General features: G+C 45.9%; 1 protein-coding gene across 8 annotated transcripts in view; it reads left to right on the top strand.

Moving 5' to 3' along the window:
- LOC306803568 (C-type lectin domain family 4 member E-like) overlaps positions 1-16,173 on the top strand; it is a 138,274-nt gene that overhangs the window by 78,741 nt on the left and 43,360 nt on the right. For 4 of the 8 annotated variants that reach the window (XM_079309134.1, XM_079309140.1, XM_079309137.1 and 1 more), the window contains one exon: positions 9,952-10,375. The exons of 1 other annotated variant lie outside the window; for it this stretch is intronic. In XM_079309134.1, coding sequence (XP_079165260.1) covers positions 9,952-10,099 — 148 coding nt within the window. In that variant the 3' untranslated portion in view covers positions 10,100-10,375. Of the gene's footprint in view, positions 1-2,858; positions 2,961-5,665; positions 5,783-8,324; positions 8,418-8,741; positions 8,894-9,119; positions 9,242-9,951; positions 10,376-16,173 lie in introns of those variants that run through there. 3 more of the 8 variants (XM_079309138.1, XM_079309141.1, XM_079309135.1) reach the window with 3 other exon arrangements.

Genomic DNA, 16,173 nt, shown 5'->3' with positions numbered 1-16,173 from the left:
AACCTCTGAATGGGGTCCCCTCTAGGAAATAGATTGAAGCAATCCCTCCCCCAGCTGTTTCATGGAAAAATACTTCCTCAGAGAGAATAGAAAAAATCTGCTTATTTAACAGGCCAAGCATTCCCCAGCACAAAAATGAACAATACTAAACAGCAAAACTTCTTGCTACTGTGACAAGATGACAAATTAAGAAGAGCCTCTTCCTTGGGTTGCAGCCTGGCTCACTCAGTCTGTTCTCAATCCCTCTGGTGCTGGGAAGTGCCATGACCCAGGCCTGGCCCCGTGGGCCACAGGTGTGAGCTTCTGGTGCTCTTCTGGGTATTCAGTGCAGAGCAGGTTCTAACAGTTCCGAGAAAAAGGGAAAAAAACCCACAGTCCAGGGAAATCCTTTGCCTCAGCTAATCAGAAAAAACTAACCAAATGTAAAAAGAAAGCTCTCACCTGCTGTCCACTGCAGACAACATAGTCTGTGTTAAGGATGTGGGAGAGCAAGTGCAATCTGTGATAACAACCTCTGAACCTCTTCTCTCCCCACTACACTACTGGAACCAGTCTTAAAGCTGCAGTACTCAATATTCAACAGCAACATAACAGTTATGACTTGGGGATACAAGCACCATAAAATTACCCCAAGACAATCTTTAGGCTGCAGGGCTGTAATCTGCAAATCATGGAATGGTTTGGGCTGGAAGGGACTTTCTAGGATAGTCTAGTTTCAAGACTGCTAGGTCATGGGCAAGGATTAATCCATCAGGTTACTCATATCCTAATCCAGCCACGTCTTCAACATTTTAGGGATGGGACATCCACAGCTTCTATAGGCAACTGGTTCCAGTGCCCCACCACCTCACATTAACGTACTCCTTCCTAATGTTTAATCAAAACCTGCCCTCTGTCAGTTTAAAGCCATTCCCCCTTGTCCTATCACTACATTCTTGTGCAAAAAGTCCCTCTCAACAAGGCTATTTCCACTGCTGTAGTATTGACACTTGTAGGGATTTGACTTAATTCCACAGGATACAGTCAATTACACAAACAGACGTGATGAAGTGTCAAAGGTAGCAGTGAGAAAGCAGTTGTCAGCAGAGACTGGCGGTGGTATCAGGGAACTGGAGAAGTGCAGTGCTGCAGATGTCCTGCTTTCCCTCTCCTGGTGTCCTGGTCCTCTCCAGCTACACAGTGTAGATGTGTATCTCATGCAGAACTAACTCCTTCCCTGATGCCACTTGTGTAAATGTCCCTTAATGCCTCCTATGGTGGGAACATGACCAGCATGGTCTTCCCAGCCTCTTTGGGCCTGAGATGCTTCTCCCCTCTTTCAGTGCTTTTTTTTTTTCCCAGTTCCAAGCCTCACTTCTCCTTAAAACTCCTACTTAACCTTTATCTTTACACCATTTCTCTTTCTCTACCTCTGCCTCCTCCCATTCCCAATTGGGTCTGCCTAAGCCCAGTGCTCTGGTTGTGAGCACAAAAGCACAATTTCCTTCTGTCCTCTTAAAGTCACACATCTAGACCCAGAGACAATATGCCTCCCCTGGAGACCCATTGCTGGAAAAGTCTTCTGTTTAAGGGAGATTTATGGGGGTCAAGCTTGTCACTGCAAAGCAGCATTTTAACAATTTCCCTCAGAGTTTATTTTCATGGTGACTTCCTTCTCCGCTGTGCATTCACATGCATCTGTCTTCCAAGGATTTAGTCTCTGTTTTGGAGATAATTTCTCTAGTTCCAGATCACTGCCCTCTCAGCTTGTCTCCTGCCTCTTGCCTTGTCTCTTCTCATGTTTTCATGGAAGTTTTTGCTCTTTGACTTGTTAAGTTTTTCATCCCCATTTGTCTCTGTCTTTGCATTTATGGAATGAAATAGTCCATGCTTTGCCTCCTTCTGAACACAGCCAGAAAAACAGGATAGGGAGAAAAAGAAACACAGGAAATGTAGTGGCGCTCCACTTTGGTGATCTGACTGGGAGATAAATGACAGTGTTGGAGATGTAGTAGAAAAATATAAACCATCCCTTTTCCATTCTGAAATGGAGCTGGAAGCAAACACTGCTCTGAACTTCCACAGGCGGGGAATCAGATTATAATACAAAAGTTTCTGTGTTTCCTCTTCCCAATAATCTCTCAAACCATCAAGATAATTTTTTAAATTCCTCTTTACTCATTCTCCTGATCCCAGCCTGATCCTTCTGTTTCTTCATTGATATATCAACCTTCTGATTATTTTTATTACTCTGTCTAAGGCTGCAACTGCAGAGTCTCACTTCTACAGGGACAGTTCCTAGTCTGAGATTTATTCTAGTGCTAGCTTCCAACTGGGACTGACTTTGAAGAATGAGACATAGCTGCGACATTTGATGGAGCAAATGCAGCTTAACCACAAGGGACAAGCACAGCAGAATGCTTTTTGTGCTGGACTGCAGGTTAAACTGGGCTAGGATCTGTGATAGCTGCAAATGTCAGAGCAATGGTAGAATTACCAACTGACAAAGAAGTGCATGAAAATATGGGGAGATACTTGAGTAAGAAAGTTAGAACAAGGAAGAAAATCCCCTATAAATGTGTTGAAAAAGAAGCCTATCATCTGAGAATCTGCTATGGGGAAGGAAGAGTGCAACTTCCTCTTCAGTTGTTAGGTTCTCATTTTTCTTGTATGTTTCAAAATCTTCCATACTGTCAGGGCTGATATCCTGGACTAAAAATCAGAAGATCTCTTCGGAGCATTTCTGACCTCCCAGGAATTTTCAGGTTATTGCCAGTGCTTCCAGTGTTCAGCACAGCCTTCTTTGATGGGCAGAGGGTGAATGAACAGAAGATGAAAACTCAGTGACCTATTAGTGTCACTCTCTGGAAACAAGGAGTTTTTACGTGGCAAAACAGGGTCACACTGTGATTAAATGGCATCAGAAATCACCTATGCTGAGGTGAAATTCAAAAATGAATCACCAGCTCCAGTGATCAAAGGTAAGGAATGAATGGGTTACTTGGGAGAAAGGAAGCTGGAAGGAGTGGGGCTGAAGAAGAGGGAATGGAGATTTTTCCTTCTGTGACTCTGGTTCCTGCCTGATCTCGATGCATTGGTGAAAAAAGGAGCTAAATAATCAGGAGACTGAAGGAGTTTTGAAATAAGTCTTGAGGAACATCTCCAAGAGGAAAGGTGAATGGGAATTGCAACATGAACAAGAATGACTACCAGGAACACAAAGTGCAGGATTGAAATGAACATTCATTAAAGAATCTGTTTGGGCTCCTTCAGTACCCTACATATTATGTAGTCCTGAAAGAGTAATTTTTGGACCATGCTGAGTACCAAGAGTAGAGACTGTGGTTTATTACAAACAATCTGCTATGTCCCAAAGGTGGAGGGGCTTCCAAAGCAGCAAATAAGCCCAAGTCCTGGCTGCTCTTGCCTCTGAGTGAGACTGTAGATTGCTGCTTGTGGAGAGGGTAGGAGAATCAACATGCCTGCTTATAGTAGAGCAGTCAGTTGTACTCTGCAGCTTCATGAGGAGTGGTACTGGCTGCAGAAACATAACCTCATCATCCATGGCTGATTGAAAAAGGGTCCTTGGAGAAGAGAGACCCAAAATTGAACACTTTAAATATACAGAAGAAGAATGATTTAAGATCTGGAGGGAATCCAAATCTGCTGTTGATGTCTTCCACTCCTAAAAAACATTTAACACACCAAACAAACAAGTTTTTTTTCCCCATTAGAAGTTTCTTTGGTGAAGTGGTTGTTTTACTAGACTGCATGCAAATTTAAGGCACATTCTGGTCAGTGTGTACTCCATAGTCATTATGGCACAAGTAGGAACTCATAGAGATGTTCTGTGTAAGGCTCACTGCTTCTTCCTGACATAGAGGACTCTATGCCAGAGCAGGTTCCAGGGCAGTATAAGTGTGTGTGCATAAATTAATGAATAATAATTTTTTAAAATGAAATGAGTAATTGCTGCTTCCTATGGGTATTATGCTTTACCTCAGTTTTGCAATCCCAAACAGAGCAGGAATCAGCTCCAGGCTATTCCTTGCCTGCTCTGAGGCATGAGTCACAGAAATAAAGAGTGTACATAGTCCTGTCTGACTTGAAAGCTCATTGTTTTCAGCGCACCAAGATCAGTTGGTTCTGGATGTAGTTAGCATTTCCACTGTGGTGAGATGGGGGTGGTGTAAATTCCCCATTGTGTTACAAATGATTATTCCAAAGACATCAAGTCTGTTGTGTTGTGATCATGCTGGGCACATTCCAGAGCACAGACCAGCTGTGGAAAGCATTTTGCAGGGAGCTCAACCCACCAAGTGTGCACCAGATTACTGCACTTGAGTTGTGTTGCTGCATGCACAGCATGCAGTGCTCCCTGTGCCACCTGGGGCTGAGTGTGAGGTGCTCAGGTCTGACTGGGCACAGGCTGAACAATCTCTGGATGTGCTGCATATCAAAAATTGGTTGGACTGGTTAGAGCTATTCCTGAAGTAGGTGGCTGGACTCCAGATCGTGATGGGGGCTTGTAAGGAAAAAGCTGTGGCTAGAAAAACATGATTTGACCAGAGAATCCTGGACCTTGCATGTCCACACATATTTTCTCTTCTGATAATGAAAGTTGATGCCTTTTGCCCTGCTATAGCAGTGTCTCCCAAGGCTTTGGGAAGTAGTCAGAAGGCTTCCACAAAGAGCAGGTTTCTGACAGTCTTGCTTACTAGGCATGTCTGGCAGGCACACTTGGCTACTGACACACCTGGGGGCTTCATTCTGGACAATGAATAAAGGCTCTCTAAACCTTATCTTTAATTGCAGTCTCTCCCAAATCTTCTTTACTCCTGTCCTGCAGTGAGTGCTGCTGTCTGTTTACCCTCCTGTTTGCCCTGGCTTGTGTACCTGCCACAATCCCTAACACGTGTTTGCTTATCCTTCCCTATGACCCATTCCCTTGCCTGCTCCCAAACCTCCTTAGTACTGGCAAAATCCCTCTAGCCAAAAGGGAGATCCTGGCAAATCTTAATCTGAGTACTTTCACTCAGGCTGCTGGACACAGACCTCTGTTCTTCTCAGATATCCAGCCTAGCACAACCTAGTTTTGTGCTAGCCATTGAATCCTGACTTGGAAAGCAGAGATGGAAGGAAAAAATAGATATTTGAATCTCCCAGTGTTGATGTGCCATCATAACCTTGCACATTTTTTGTCTCCTATCCTCACTCACATTACAATAACATTCTGCACAGGAAATCCAAAAAGCTAAGAAGGAACTGAAGCAGGCAAAAAAAGTTTTCTGGGAAGTAGTCAACATGAAATCTTCCCAATATTTCACAAGTATCAAGGTTTGAGTAATGTTGCATTTAGCATATTTCGGCTTAATCTAGATAGACATTGTGTCACTGCAGATTTTGAGGCCCTGTGAAGGGTTCACCCCCAAACACCAACAATTACCACTGTTGGCTCACTGGCTGGGCTGGGAACACACTCACTGAATTTGACTTTTCTCCAGAAACCACAGACATTCCCTACTCTGTTCCTGTCTGCCCTTCTCCTAAACCTTCTAACGTCCACATAAGAAATTATTTTTTTTTTCCTTTGAAGAGCTTTCCCATCCTTTGTATGTGGACTGTGGGACTGACAGACCCACAGCTGACTGGAGTGTTTTGTTTGGTATGTTTTCATCACTTTTAGTACCTGCTGAGACAAAGAAGCCAGAGCACCATCCCCAGAAATACCCACTCTGGCTGCCATGGTTGATCTCACTGCTGCTCCTCTTGGTGTGCTTTGCCCTTGTTGTCGTCCTCCTGGGTGAGTATGTGCAGGAGATTACAAGGGAGAGGACTGGGGGGAGTGCTGGGAGAAAAGTAGAGAAACCATGGTTCATGGTAGTCTGGGCTTTGTGCAAGGTCTCAGGTTTTCTTACTCTGACTTTGTATATGTGTGTATACATCCCCCAAATCTCCCACTGTTTACCCTGAGGCCTTGTCAGTGTGCCCAGATTGCACATTCCAATCCTGCCTGGCCTATTTGGAACTGTGGAAAATTCTCTACCTCATTTCCCACAAAAAGTTACATTTGGCAGATGGGAACAAGTTGAGACAGAGGCACAAGTGTGTATACAGGCAGCTGATTCTGCACTTAGGCTCTCTGAGGTGCTTGGATATGCTTTGTGTCCTAGTGGAAAAAAATGGGTTCTCACAGTTCTGTCACCTCCAGGATTAACTGCACAGTGCAGTTAATTAATTATCACTACTTTTTAGTGTTGATTGCAAAATAATTCATGAGATGTTATTTCTGGACATGCTGTTTGTGAGGATTGTGATCACTGTGTAATTCTCATTTTCTATTAAAGATAATTCATGGCATGTTTGCACAAGTTGTCAATAACCACATGGATGGATTCTGGAAGAGGCATCTTATGACAATAAATCACTGCCTTTCCTTTTGTAGCCCTTAGTGTCTGAGTCCCAGAAGTTTGTATTGCTTTGTTCCCAAATGTGTAACCTTTCACAGTACTCAGCCAAATGGCTGGGGAGTCTCAGGCTGGGATGTTAACATCTGATACCTTCTGATACACATGGAAGGATTTAATTTTTAGTGAATTTTTGCTTATCTAAATTAATTGATGCTACACAGGATTTTAGTTTAGCAGAGTGATTCAGCATTTAAATAAAAAACCAGCACAAATTGCATGTAGCAGAGAGTGGCCACTGCAATGCACAGATGGATCACAACACAAACATGATTTCAATTGCTGGTCATACAGGCATGGAATCATAGAATGATTAATGTTGGAAAAGACAGTTCAGCTCATGTAGTTAAAGTGCTGACCAACCACTGCCAAGCCCACAATAAACCATGTCTCCAAGTGCCATATCTGCTTGTCTTTTGACTACTATAGGGAATGGTGACTCTGCTTGACTGGGCACACCGTTCCAATGCTTGGCCACCTTTCAGGGAAGAATCTTTTACTGATATCGAAACTAAATCTTTCCTGGGACAACGTCAGACTATTTCCTCTTGTCCCATTAGTTGTTATCTGGGAGAAGGAGCTGACTTCCACCCGGCTACAGCCTCCTTTCAAAGAGTTGTAGAGTGATAAGGTCACCCCTGAGACTCCTTTTCTTCAGGATAAACACCACCAGCTCCTTTAGCTTCACTTCATAGGACTTGTGCTCCAGATCCATCCCCAGGTCCACTACCCTTCTCTAGATATGCTCCAACACTTCAATATCCTTCTTGTTAGCAGGGGCCCACACTAAACATAGCTCTTCAGTGTGCTCCACATCAAGACATTGAGTGTCCCCAAATACCAAGACAAAAGAGGGTAGTTAAAGACAGTTCAGACCCATTGCTTTCTTCAGGTGTGTTTTTGTTAGTCATTCAGTTTCTTACAATATTTTGGACTAAGGTATACACTTGGGTTATGCAGGTTAGGCCTGCTAAGGAAGATGCTGCCCCTTTTTGATCTCTAAAGGGTTGAACATTTCCACAACTGCTCAACTCTCTCAGCTGAAATAAACCAAAAGCCAACATTCTTCTCATCCCCCTTGTGTAGGGATAAGGTCATCATAACTGACAATGGGGGGTGGTCTGTCAGGCACTGGCCTTGTTCGTCTCCTCTGAGCCTTCTTCCATTGCAGCAATGCACTCATCAGGCACTGAAGCCACTAGGATTGTTCTGCTTGTAAATCAAAATCTTTCTATATTAGATGATTGATAAAAATAGGCATCTGGATTGTTAAACAAACCCAGATCAGTTCCTAATGCATACTCCTGTGTCTGAGTGTCTGAGTTCCTAGTAAGTCCTTGGGACTGTGGTTTGCTTTATCACCAACAGTGCATTATTCCGCACAAACTGGAGATAGGAAGTGCTAACAATTTGTGCTCCCCCCTGGTTTCAGCAGCCTCAGCAGAATGAAGTTACCTGCACTTGGACTGTGTGTTGCTGCTGGAACAGGCCCAGCTGATGGGACACTCCTCCAAATGCCTGTTGATGTGTAGTTTAGGAAGAGACAAAGTGTGACAGTGAGAGGCTGCTTTGTAGACTGGCAGCTGGGCTGTAGGAATGTGCATGGCAGAGTGGCTATGGTTGGGTGGGATCAATCCTGCCATGTGTGTGGCATGTCCTCAGTGGGATGTGCTTCCAGGGATGCTTCTGCTCTCTGACTTGGAAGAAGATCTCTTTCTGGATGGGATGGCAGCTGTGCCACTGGTTTGAGCCAGGAGAGGTGACAGCTGGGACAATGGTTGGTGTGGAAATGGTGGAAGAAGAGTCAAGGGGCCAGAGGTGCTGTGTGAGGAGCTGGCAGGAAGGGGTAATCCTGCTGCCTTTCCTCTCCCTTTGCAGTTGTTCCCTTCTGGCACAGCAGTGAGCAGCCCAGAGCCCTGCAGCAGCAGTTCTCAGAGTGGAAGTGTGACTCAGCAGTGCCAAAAGGCACAGGTCAGTGCTCACAATGTCCCCTCTTCCTTGGTACTAAAGGCCTCAAGGAGGCTGTGCCAGGACAAATCAAACCACACCACTGAAAGAACTTTGTTGAGTCCTGATATCCCTTACAAGGATTGCTGTGGCTCTTGTTGTACAAAGCTCACTGGTGAAATCCCAGAGCAATGGGAAGAAATGTCTATTCTATCTCTGGCTTTTCACCCAATTTCTGTCAGGAAATGTCACTAAGGAGCACATCAGCACTGTCCCTGGAAAACTGGGATCTTTGCAATCACCATCTCTTGTTAGTAACCTTCATCTCACTGTCCTCTCCCTGCACAGACCATGGCTGGATGTGCTGCCCAGAGGGCTGGAGAAGGTTTCAAAGAAGCTGCTATTTCCTGTCCCTTGATATGATGAACTGGACTGAGAGTGAGCAGAACTGCACTGGGATGGGCTCCCAGCTGGTGGTGATCAACAGCAAGGCAGAGCAGGTGGGTGCACAGGGCTGAGAGAAGGAGCCAGCAGGCAGAGACACAGTGCTGGGCCCTGGAGGGAACTCAGAGCCCCTCCTTGTCCTGCAGGGGAGGGGGAATGTCCTGTCTGCACCTCTGCAGCACCAGCTCCCCTATACCACCAGCCCCATCCCACAGGGACTCCTGATGCCTTCCTGTGCTCACTCCTGCACCTCATGGACATTGCACTCTCTCTGATTGCCAGGAATTCATCTCCGAGCAGAGAAAACAATATCCAGGAAAAAGTGGTTTCTACATTGGTCTGTTTAAGGACAAGAATGGACAGTGGCAGTGGGTGGACAACACTCCATATAATGTGACAGCAGCGTGAGTATCTCTGGAGGAAGAATGTTTGGTGTGACTCCTGGTAGGGAAAGGAAGTAGGACAGATATGAGAAGAATTTCTGGTGCATGAGAGGGTGTTATCACCACACTTCCTTGTGAGAGATAAAAGATACAGCAGGACTGGGCTGTGTAGGATACCAGGTTCCCATGGCCCATCTGTGCTGGATATTGTTTATGAATTAACTACCTATAACATGGAAGTCAATGCTGGAGGCATAGAAAAAACTTCAACTTGCTGGCAGCAAAAACCCTTCAGAACCCTGATGAGCATTGCCTGATTGCCTGATTGCCTGATCTCCATTCACTGCACTTGTATGCACAAAATGTGCTGAAATGCAGGGAAAGAGATGAGGCACAGGGAGAGAGCACCAGGACTGTCCTTGCTGTGTCTTGCCCTGGAGGCTGACAGGGGCCTCTACTGGGTGTGAGGTGCATGGGATGAGTGATGGTGATTAGTTCTCCCCAGCAGGATGGAGCAGGGCCCTGTTGTGCTGGAAGGCTGTAGGAAGAAGGCAGGTTTCCATATGCACTGGTGCCTGTGGGATATGGACTGGGAGCAAGGGCACTGATTTGTCCACAAATCATCATTGGGAATTTCTGTCTCTTCCCTTCAAGTTTTGCATTCCACTGTGGCATTTTCCAGCAGTGCTTTTAAAGTGGACAGAGGTGAGTAACAAGCCTGTCTCTTCCAGGTTCTGGCGAAAAGGAGAACCAAGTGGTGGGTCTGTTGAGAACTGCACTGTAATCTTAAGGATTAAGCAAACTTCCAACAACTGGAATGACTCCGGGTGTTTTTGGAACTTCTCTCGAATTTGTGAAGCTGCAGCAGTAATTGTCTGATGGAAATACCCCTGCCCTGAGCAAAACTGGGGGCTGAGCAGCAAGCTGGGAACAGCACTGGCTGTGCTGGGAGGGGATGGTAGCCCTGACACTTCTTCACTGTGTTCGGGGATCATGTGTATGTGGAAGTTAAATGAGCTTTTTTCCAGCATCCCCAGTGCATGGGGTGGCTCAGGGAACACAGAAAGTCTCAGGCTCATTGAAGCATGTAATTTGTTCTTGTGTCCTCTTCTTTCTGAGAGGATTCAGCAGCCCCTGGTTGAAAAGGGATGGACTTATCCAGGAGGAAAACACAGGAATGAAAGATAAATATCCAGAAAATCAATTCCTTGATCTCCTTGAGCAGAGATGTTTGCTTTTTGTTGAGTCATACACAGAATGTCCTCTAGCTGTCCTGGTCTTGCTCAACAAATTCTGAAAATTTAGACAAGAAAAAATACAATATCACACCAATGAAAAAAGCCTCTGTGACATGTCTCTCTGCATATCTCTCTTTCCTTTTCCATCTCTGTCCTGCAGGAGTATAATCTACAAATCATGGAATGGTTTGGGCTGGAAGGGACTTTCTAGGATAGTCTAGTGTCAGGCCCCTTAGGTCGTGGGCAAGGACTCCTTGCACTAGACCAAGTTGCTCATATCCCCATCCTGCCAGGCCTTAAACATTTCAGGGATGGAACATAGACAGATCCTATGGGCTGTTGTTTCCAGTGCCTCACCACCTCACAGTCATGTATTGCTTCCTAATATTTAACCAAAACCTGCCCTCTCTCACTTAAAAGCCATTCCCCTTGTCCTATCACTACATTCTTGTGCAAGAAATTCCTCTCAACAAGGCTATTTCCACTGCTATAGTATTGACACTTGTAGGGATTTGCCTTAATTCCACGGGATACAGTCAATAACACAAGCAGATGTGAGGAAGCGTCACAGGTAGCAGTGAGAAAGCAGTTGTCAGCAGAGACTGGTGGTGGTATCAGGGAACTGGAGAAGTGCAGTGCTGCAAATGTCCTCCCTTCCCATTCCTGGTGTCCTGGTCCTCTCCAGCTTCACAGTGCAGATGTGTATCTCTCTATGAACTAACTCCTTCCCTGATGCCACTTGTGTAAATGTCCCTTAAAGCCTCCCGTGGTGGGAACAGGGCCACTGTGTTCTTCCCATCCTGTTTGGGCCTGAGATGGTTCTGGCCTCATCCAGTGTTCTGGACAGCAGCAAGTGATGAAGTAGGAGTGTGAATGCACACAGCTGTGTGTATTGAATAGCTGCAACTATATGATGGGGCATTTGCCACAAACCACAGATGTTAAAGAAGAACATGATCACCAGCCTCAGCGTAACCAGGGCATTAGGGAAAGGCTTCTGAGGCACACAAGAAACAGTGTGAAAACAAAGTTTAGGTGACTCAAGAAATTAGTAAGAGAGAGAGGAGAGAGAATTTGGAAGGAAGGAAGTGGCCATGGAGCTCAGGGTGCTCTGCAACTTGTCCACCTCTGTCTGTAAGAAGCTCCTTGGCAGCTCAGTGCTCTGGGTGACCTTGCTCATGGCACTGAGGGGTGCAGCAGGCACAGACCCACAGCTCTGCAGTGTGACAATGTGAGCCTGTGCTTTCACCTGTGCTTCCCAGGCTGCTGGAAGAGGTCTGGGTGCTCATGAACCCTACATGTGCAGCAGGAAGTGTGTGGGCCCAGGGGAACCCCTGCTTCCACAAAGGGGATGTTTTCTTGCAGCTGCACTTTCTTGGGGGGGCTGGTGAGAGGCTGGATGTTGCACAAGGCATGTGAATGTGTTTTTACATTGGAAGAGTGCTTGTGAACGTAAGTTGCACAAAGATGTTTAGAAATTTAGGTTCTGATCATGCCTGCAGATTGTTGTGCAGAAAGGAACAGAATCAGAGGATGTCTTCTACAGGGAGCTCAGGCTTGTCCTCACTTGTAAGCAGTTCTGTGCCCTGATCTTCTGATGTTTCAGCTGAAATGCCTGTGCTATTGCTATGAGCTTTCCTATTCCTGTGTCTCTGCACCCATGCATTCCTGTCCACAGGGAGAAAATGTATGGTATACGAACTGATGGTATATGACCAAAGGCTGTGTTCCCCTCTCAGTCCATTCCAAGGACATTAGGGTCCTGTAGGGATACTTCATCCTTAGGGCCATCCTTAGCAATATCAAGCTGCAGAAGATTAATCCAGGTCTCCTTGACAACTGCTATAAATACCATATATGGCTGCAGGTTTTGTAGTCAGAATCAAGGAAAACTTCCTGACATGCAAACATATTCTGACACCATTCACTGATGCTTTATGGCCTCCAGCCCTGAAAACACAGGGCATATGGAACACCTCTGACCAAAGCCCTACCCTCTCGTCTAGTGGAATTGAATCAAAAAAGTGTTAACAAGTTCTTTGTTGTGCTCTGCATTTCTGGGCTCAGGGTGCACATGGACACTGCCCAGACTGAGTCACAGATGGGCTTTCCTGTAATTTTTGGTTCCCTTTTGCAGGCTGTGTTCAGTGCGTTTAGCCCTTTGCAGGCAAATGCCAAATATACCTGTCCATGTATGTATTTCACACACATGGATCCTCAGCAGGAAAGAGCAGGCAGCAGAGAGGGAAGGCCATGGATGAGCTGTGAAAGTGCCTGAGGCTGTTCAAATGGAGGTTGTGTGAGCTGCAGTGATGCTGCCCTTCATTTGTTTTCTTTGCCTCAATGAATTTGTGATGCAATGAGTATTGTGTGAAATGTCCTGGCAAGATTGTTATATATGTGATTCATGCTAATTAAATTCTAACAGTATTAGCAAAATTGTTGCTATCTAATTAATAGAAAAAATTGTATTTAATTGCTCTCAATCAAAAAGGATAAAGGAAATGGTTAAACAAAGCAGATGGTATCATTCTCCACATGTTTGGTGGGATTGAGGTTATTAAAGGTATAGGTCTATGTACAGACTCCAGAAATAAAACTTTTGTCCTTTTTTTGTGCCAAATTGGGATAATTCCAGGCACTGGACATTTGGACAAGACTTGCTATGGGAACAAAGGCTTAATTATATAACCCTAAGTTTAATGCAATTGCAGTACCTGCAAAGTCTCACAGAGAACACTGAGGAAGACCCAGAGCCATCACTGGAAACAAGACCCCCGAAAGGAGGGGAGACCCCCGACCACTGGTGAAGCATGCACAGTACAACATAGTGGCATAAATTTTAGGAATAAAAACTAGGAAGAACTTTCTGGAAGATTCTGCATTAATACGTATTAGTAAACAGTACATAATTGAGATTTTTAGCTTGACTGATTTGTTATGGTGTGAGAGGAATGGCCCCACCCGTACCCCTAGCTGGTGTGTCCACCAGTCAGTTATGCTTATGCTTTATTCAAACCAAACCTCAATTATACTGAATTTAGTTACTGCTAAATTTCTATTTACTTAAATTTATGTAACTAATATACCTTGATTGTTTTCATTTATATACAATTGCTATTATTAATAAATTGCTGCTAAATTTAACATTGTTGTTTTAATTAATTTGACAAATCGAACATATCCATTTTTAACATGATGGAAGTTGCTCAATCTCCACATGCTGTGGGGTACACCCAGGATATGGCTGTTTCACCTCACATCAGATTAGAGCCTGTTCAGGCCCCTCAGCAGTGTGGGAGGTGCCCTGTGCAGGAGGGAGGCTGTGCTTGTGGCCACACTGGTAACAGGGACCCTTGGAGAAGGGTGATCCTCTTGTAGAGATGATGAATGGCCAAGGGAGAGTTAGTCCTGGAACTGCTGGTAAGCCCCAAACCTTCATCCTTTCTGTCCTCCTGTCAAAGGGGTTGGGGAAAGACAGGGCTGGGATGGATCCTGGACATGGAACAGTAGCCAGTCTCGTTCCAGGAGAAGGGACTCAGGACAAGAGCAAGGCAGGAGATGAGGGAACTGGGCAGTGCCCAGGCTGGTAGGATGACATTTTCCTGGAGCCAGGGGGAGTGGAAGTACAGATAGACCATGCCCTGCTATTCCCTTCAGTGAGTTGTCTGTGAACAATGGAGAAGAAGGGTGCTATCCTTCTGTGGTTCCCCTGGAAAAGCTCTCTGCATCACACTGAGCACAAGTCCCTTCTCATCACAAATTCCATCTCTGGTGTCTCACAGCACAACCCAGCCAGGGCTCTCCCAAGAGCTGCCAAGTGCCTTTCCCACTCCCCCACCTTCTGTGGAAACAATCCCTTCTGTGTGTCTGGCTGTGAACACCCTGAGCTGGGCAGTCACTCCTTTGGGGGACTGTGCCATTGCAGAAAGGGGCTCAGGGTACAGAGGCAAAGACCAGGTAGTGAGAGAAAGAAGCTCTAAAGAGAGAGGAAGAGGAGGGAGATGCAGCAAGAGAATTCAGCGACAGACAGGAGTGATGGAAAGCAACAACAAAGATGAGTTGATGAGAAAGGAGGTTTGGACAGGACAAAGGAGGAGTGAGGTTTGGGCAGAATGCAGGAAGGTCCTGTGATAATAGAGGGAAATACAATAGCAGCCTCAGGGCAGCCCCTGTTACTGTACTCTGTGGCTCTGAGGCACTGCTAGTGACAGGTAGCAGGACCTGCTTCCAGCACCTGTGGGGCACCCCAGTCCACGGAACCAGGTACCAGCAGGGTGTTGGGGTACAGAGACCCCTGTGTTATCCTGCCCCAGATCTAGGCAGGGACATGCTCACTCTTGCTTTATATTTTTCAGGCCCAGCAGAAGAGAGAAGCTGCTCTGAGCTGAACATCTGAGTCTTCCTGATGTTTGCTCTTCTAATCAAAGCTGCCTTTATGTCCATCTGCCTTGGTCAGTTCCAGGGTCTCTTAATTCCTTTGGGATGAAGGGCTCTGGGGACTGCTTTGGTCAGGTGGAAAACCAATATCCTAGTCTCTCTACCAGTAGGCAAATGCCCTTCCCCAAAGCACAGGTCAGAGATCACTGCTCATACAGTCTGAACTTCATGAGAATATTGCTGTAGCTTTTAATTCATCATTTGAATGTCTGGGCCTAAGACAGACCTCTTGGATAAGCTGGCTGTGTAAGAACTGCCTGTGGTGGCAGCAAGGCTGTCAGAGCAGTTTGCTCTCAGTCTCTCAGTCTGCATGAGCTGAGAGCTTGGACAACACTTGTCTGATGGAAGGGTTTCCAGAGGACTGGGAGCCAATGATTTCCTATCCTGCTTTCTCACGAAGGCTGAGGCAGTCACAGTGTCTCTGAGCAAACAGAGCTTTCATGGCTAATCAAGGAAGACACTGACCCTATTAGATCCCCACAGGGATGAACAGTTCCACTGCAGAACAAATCCCTCAGTTGAACTGAACCAAAAGTTATCTCTCTTCTGACCCTTTATCTTTGTGTAGAGATAAGGTCACCTTTATTGGCAATGGGGATGCTCTGTTAGGCATTGCCCTTCCCCATCTCCTCTGAGCCTTCTTCCATTGCAGCAATGCACTCATCAGGCACTGAAGCCACTAGGAATGTCCGGCTCAGAAGTCAAAATATATTTGAATTTGAAGATAGCTGAATATAGGCAACAGGATTGTTAAGCACACCCTGGTCAATTCCTAATCCGTATTTCTGAGTGTCTGAGTTCCTAGTAAGTCCTTGGAGCTGTGGCTTTGCTTGTCACCAACAGTGCATTATTCCCCAGAAAGTGGAGCTAGGAAGTCTGAGAGTTTGTGCTCCCCCCTGATTTCAGCAGCTCCAGCTGGATGGGATTACCTGCACCTGGACTGTGTGTTGCTGCTGGAACAGGCCCAGCTGATGGGAGATTCCTCCATATGCCTTTTGATGTGTAGTTTAGGAAGAGACAAAGTGTGACAGTGAGAGGCTGCTTTGTAGACTGGCAGCTGGGCTGTAGGAATGTGCATGGCAGAGTGGCTGTGGCTGGGTGGGATCAGTCCTGCCATGTGAGTGTCATGTCCTCAGTGGGATGTGCTTCCAGAGGTCCTTCTGCTGTCTGACCTGGAAGAGGGTCTCTTTCTTACTGGGATGGCAGATTTACCTCTGGTTTGGGCCAGAGACGCGACAGCTGGGACAATGCTTGGTGTGGAAATGGTGGCAGGGG

This window comes from Erithacus rubecula (genome assembly GCF_903797595.1).
Source record: "Erithacus rubecula genome assembly, chromosome: 1".
NCBI classification, from domain to species: Eukaryota; Metazoa; Chordata; class Aves; order Passeriformes; family Muscicapidae; genus Erithacus; species Erithacus rubecula.
This window is presented reverse-complemented; position numbering and strand designations above follow the sequence as displayed.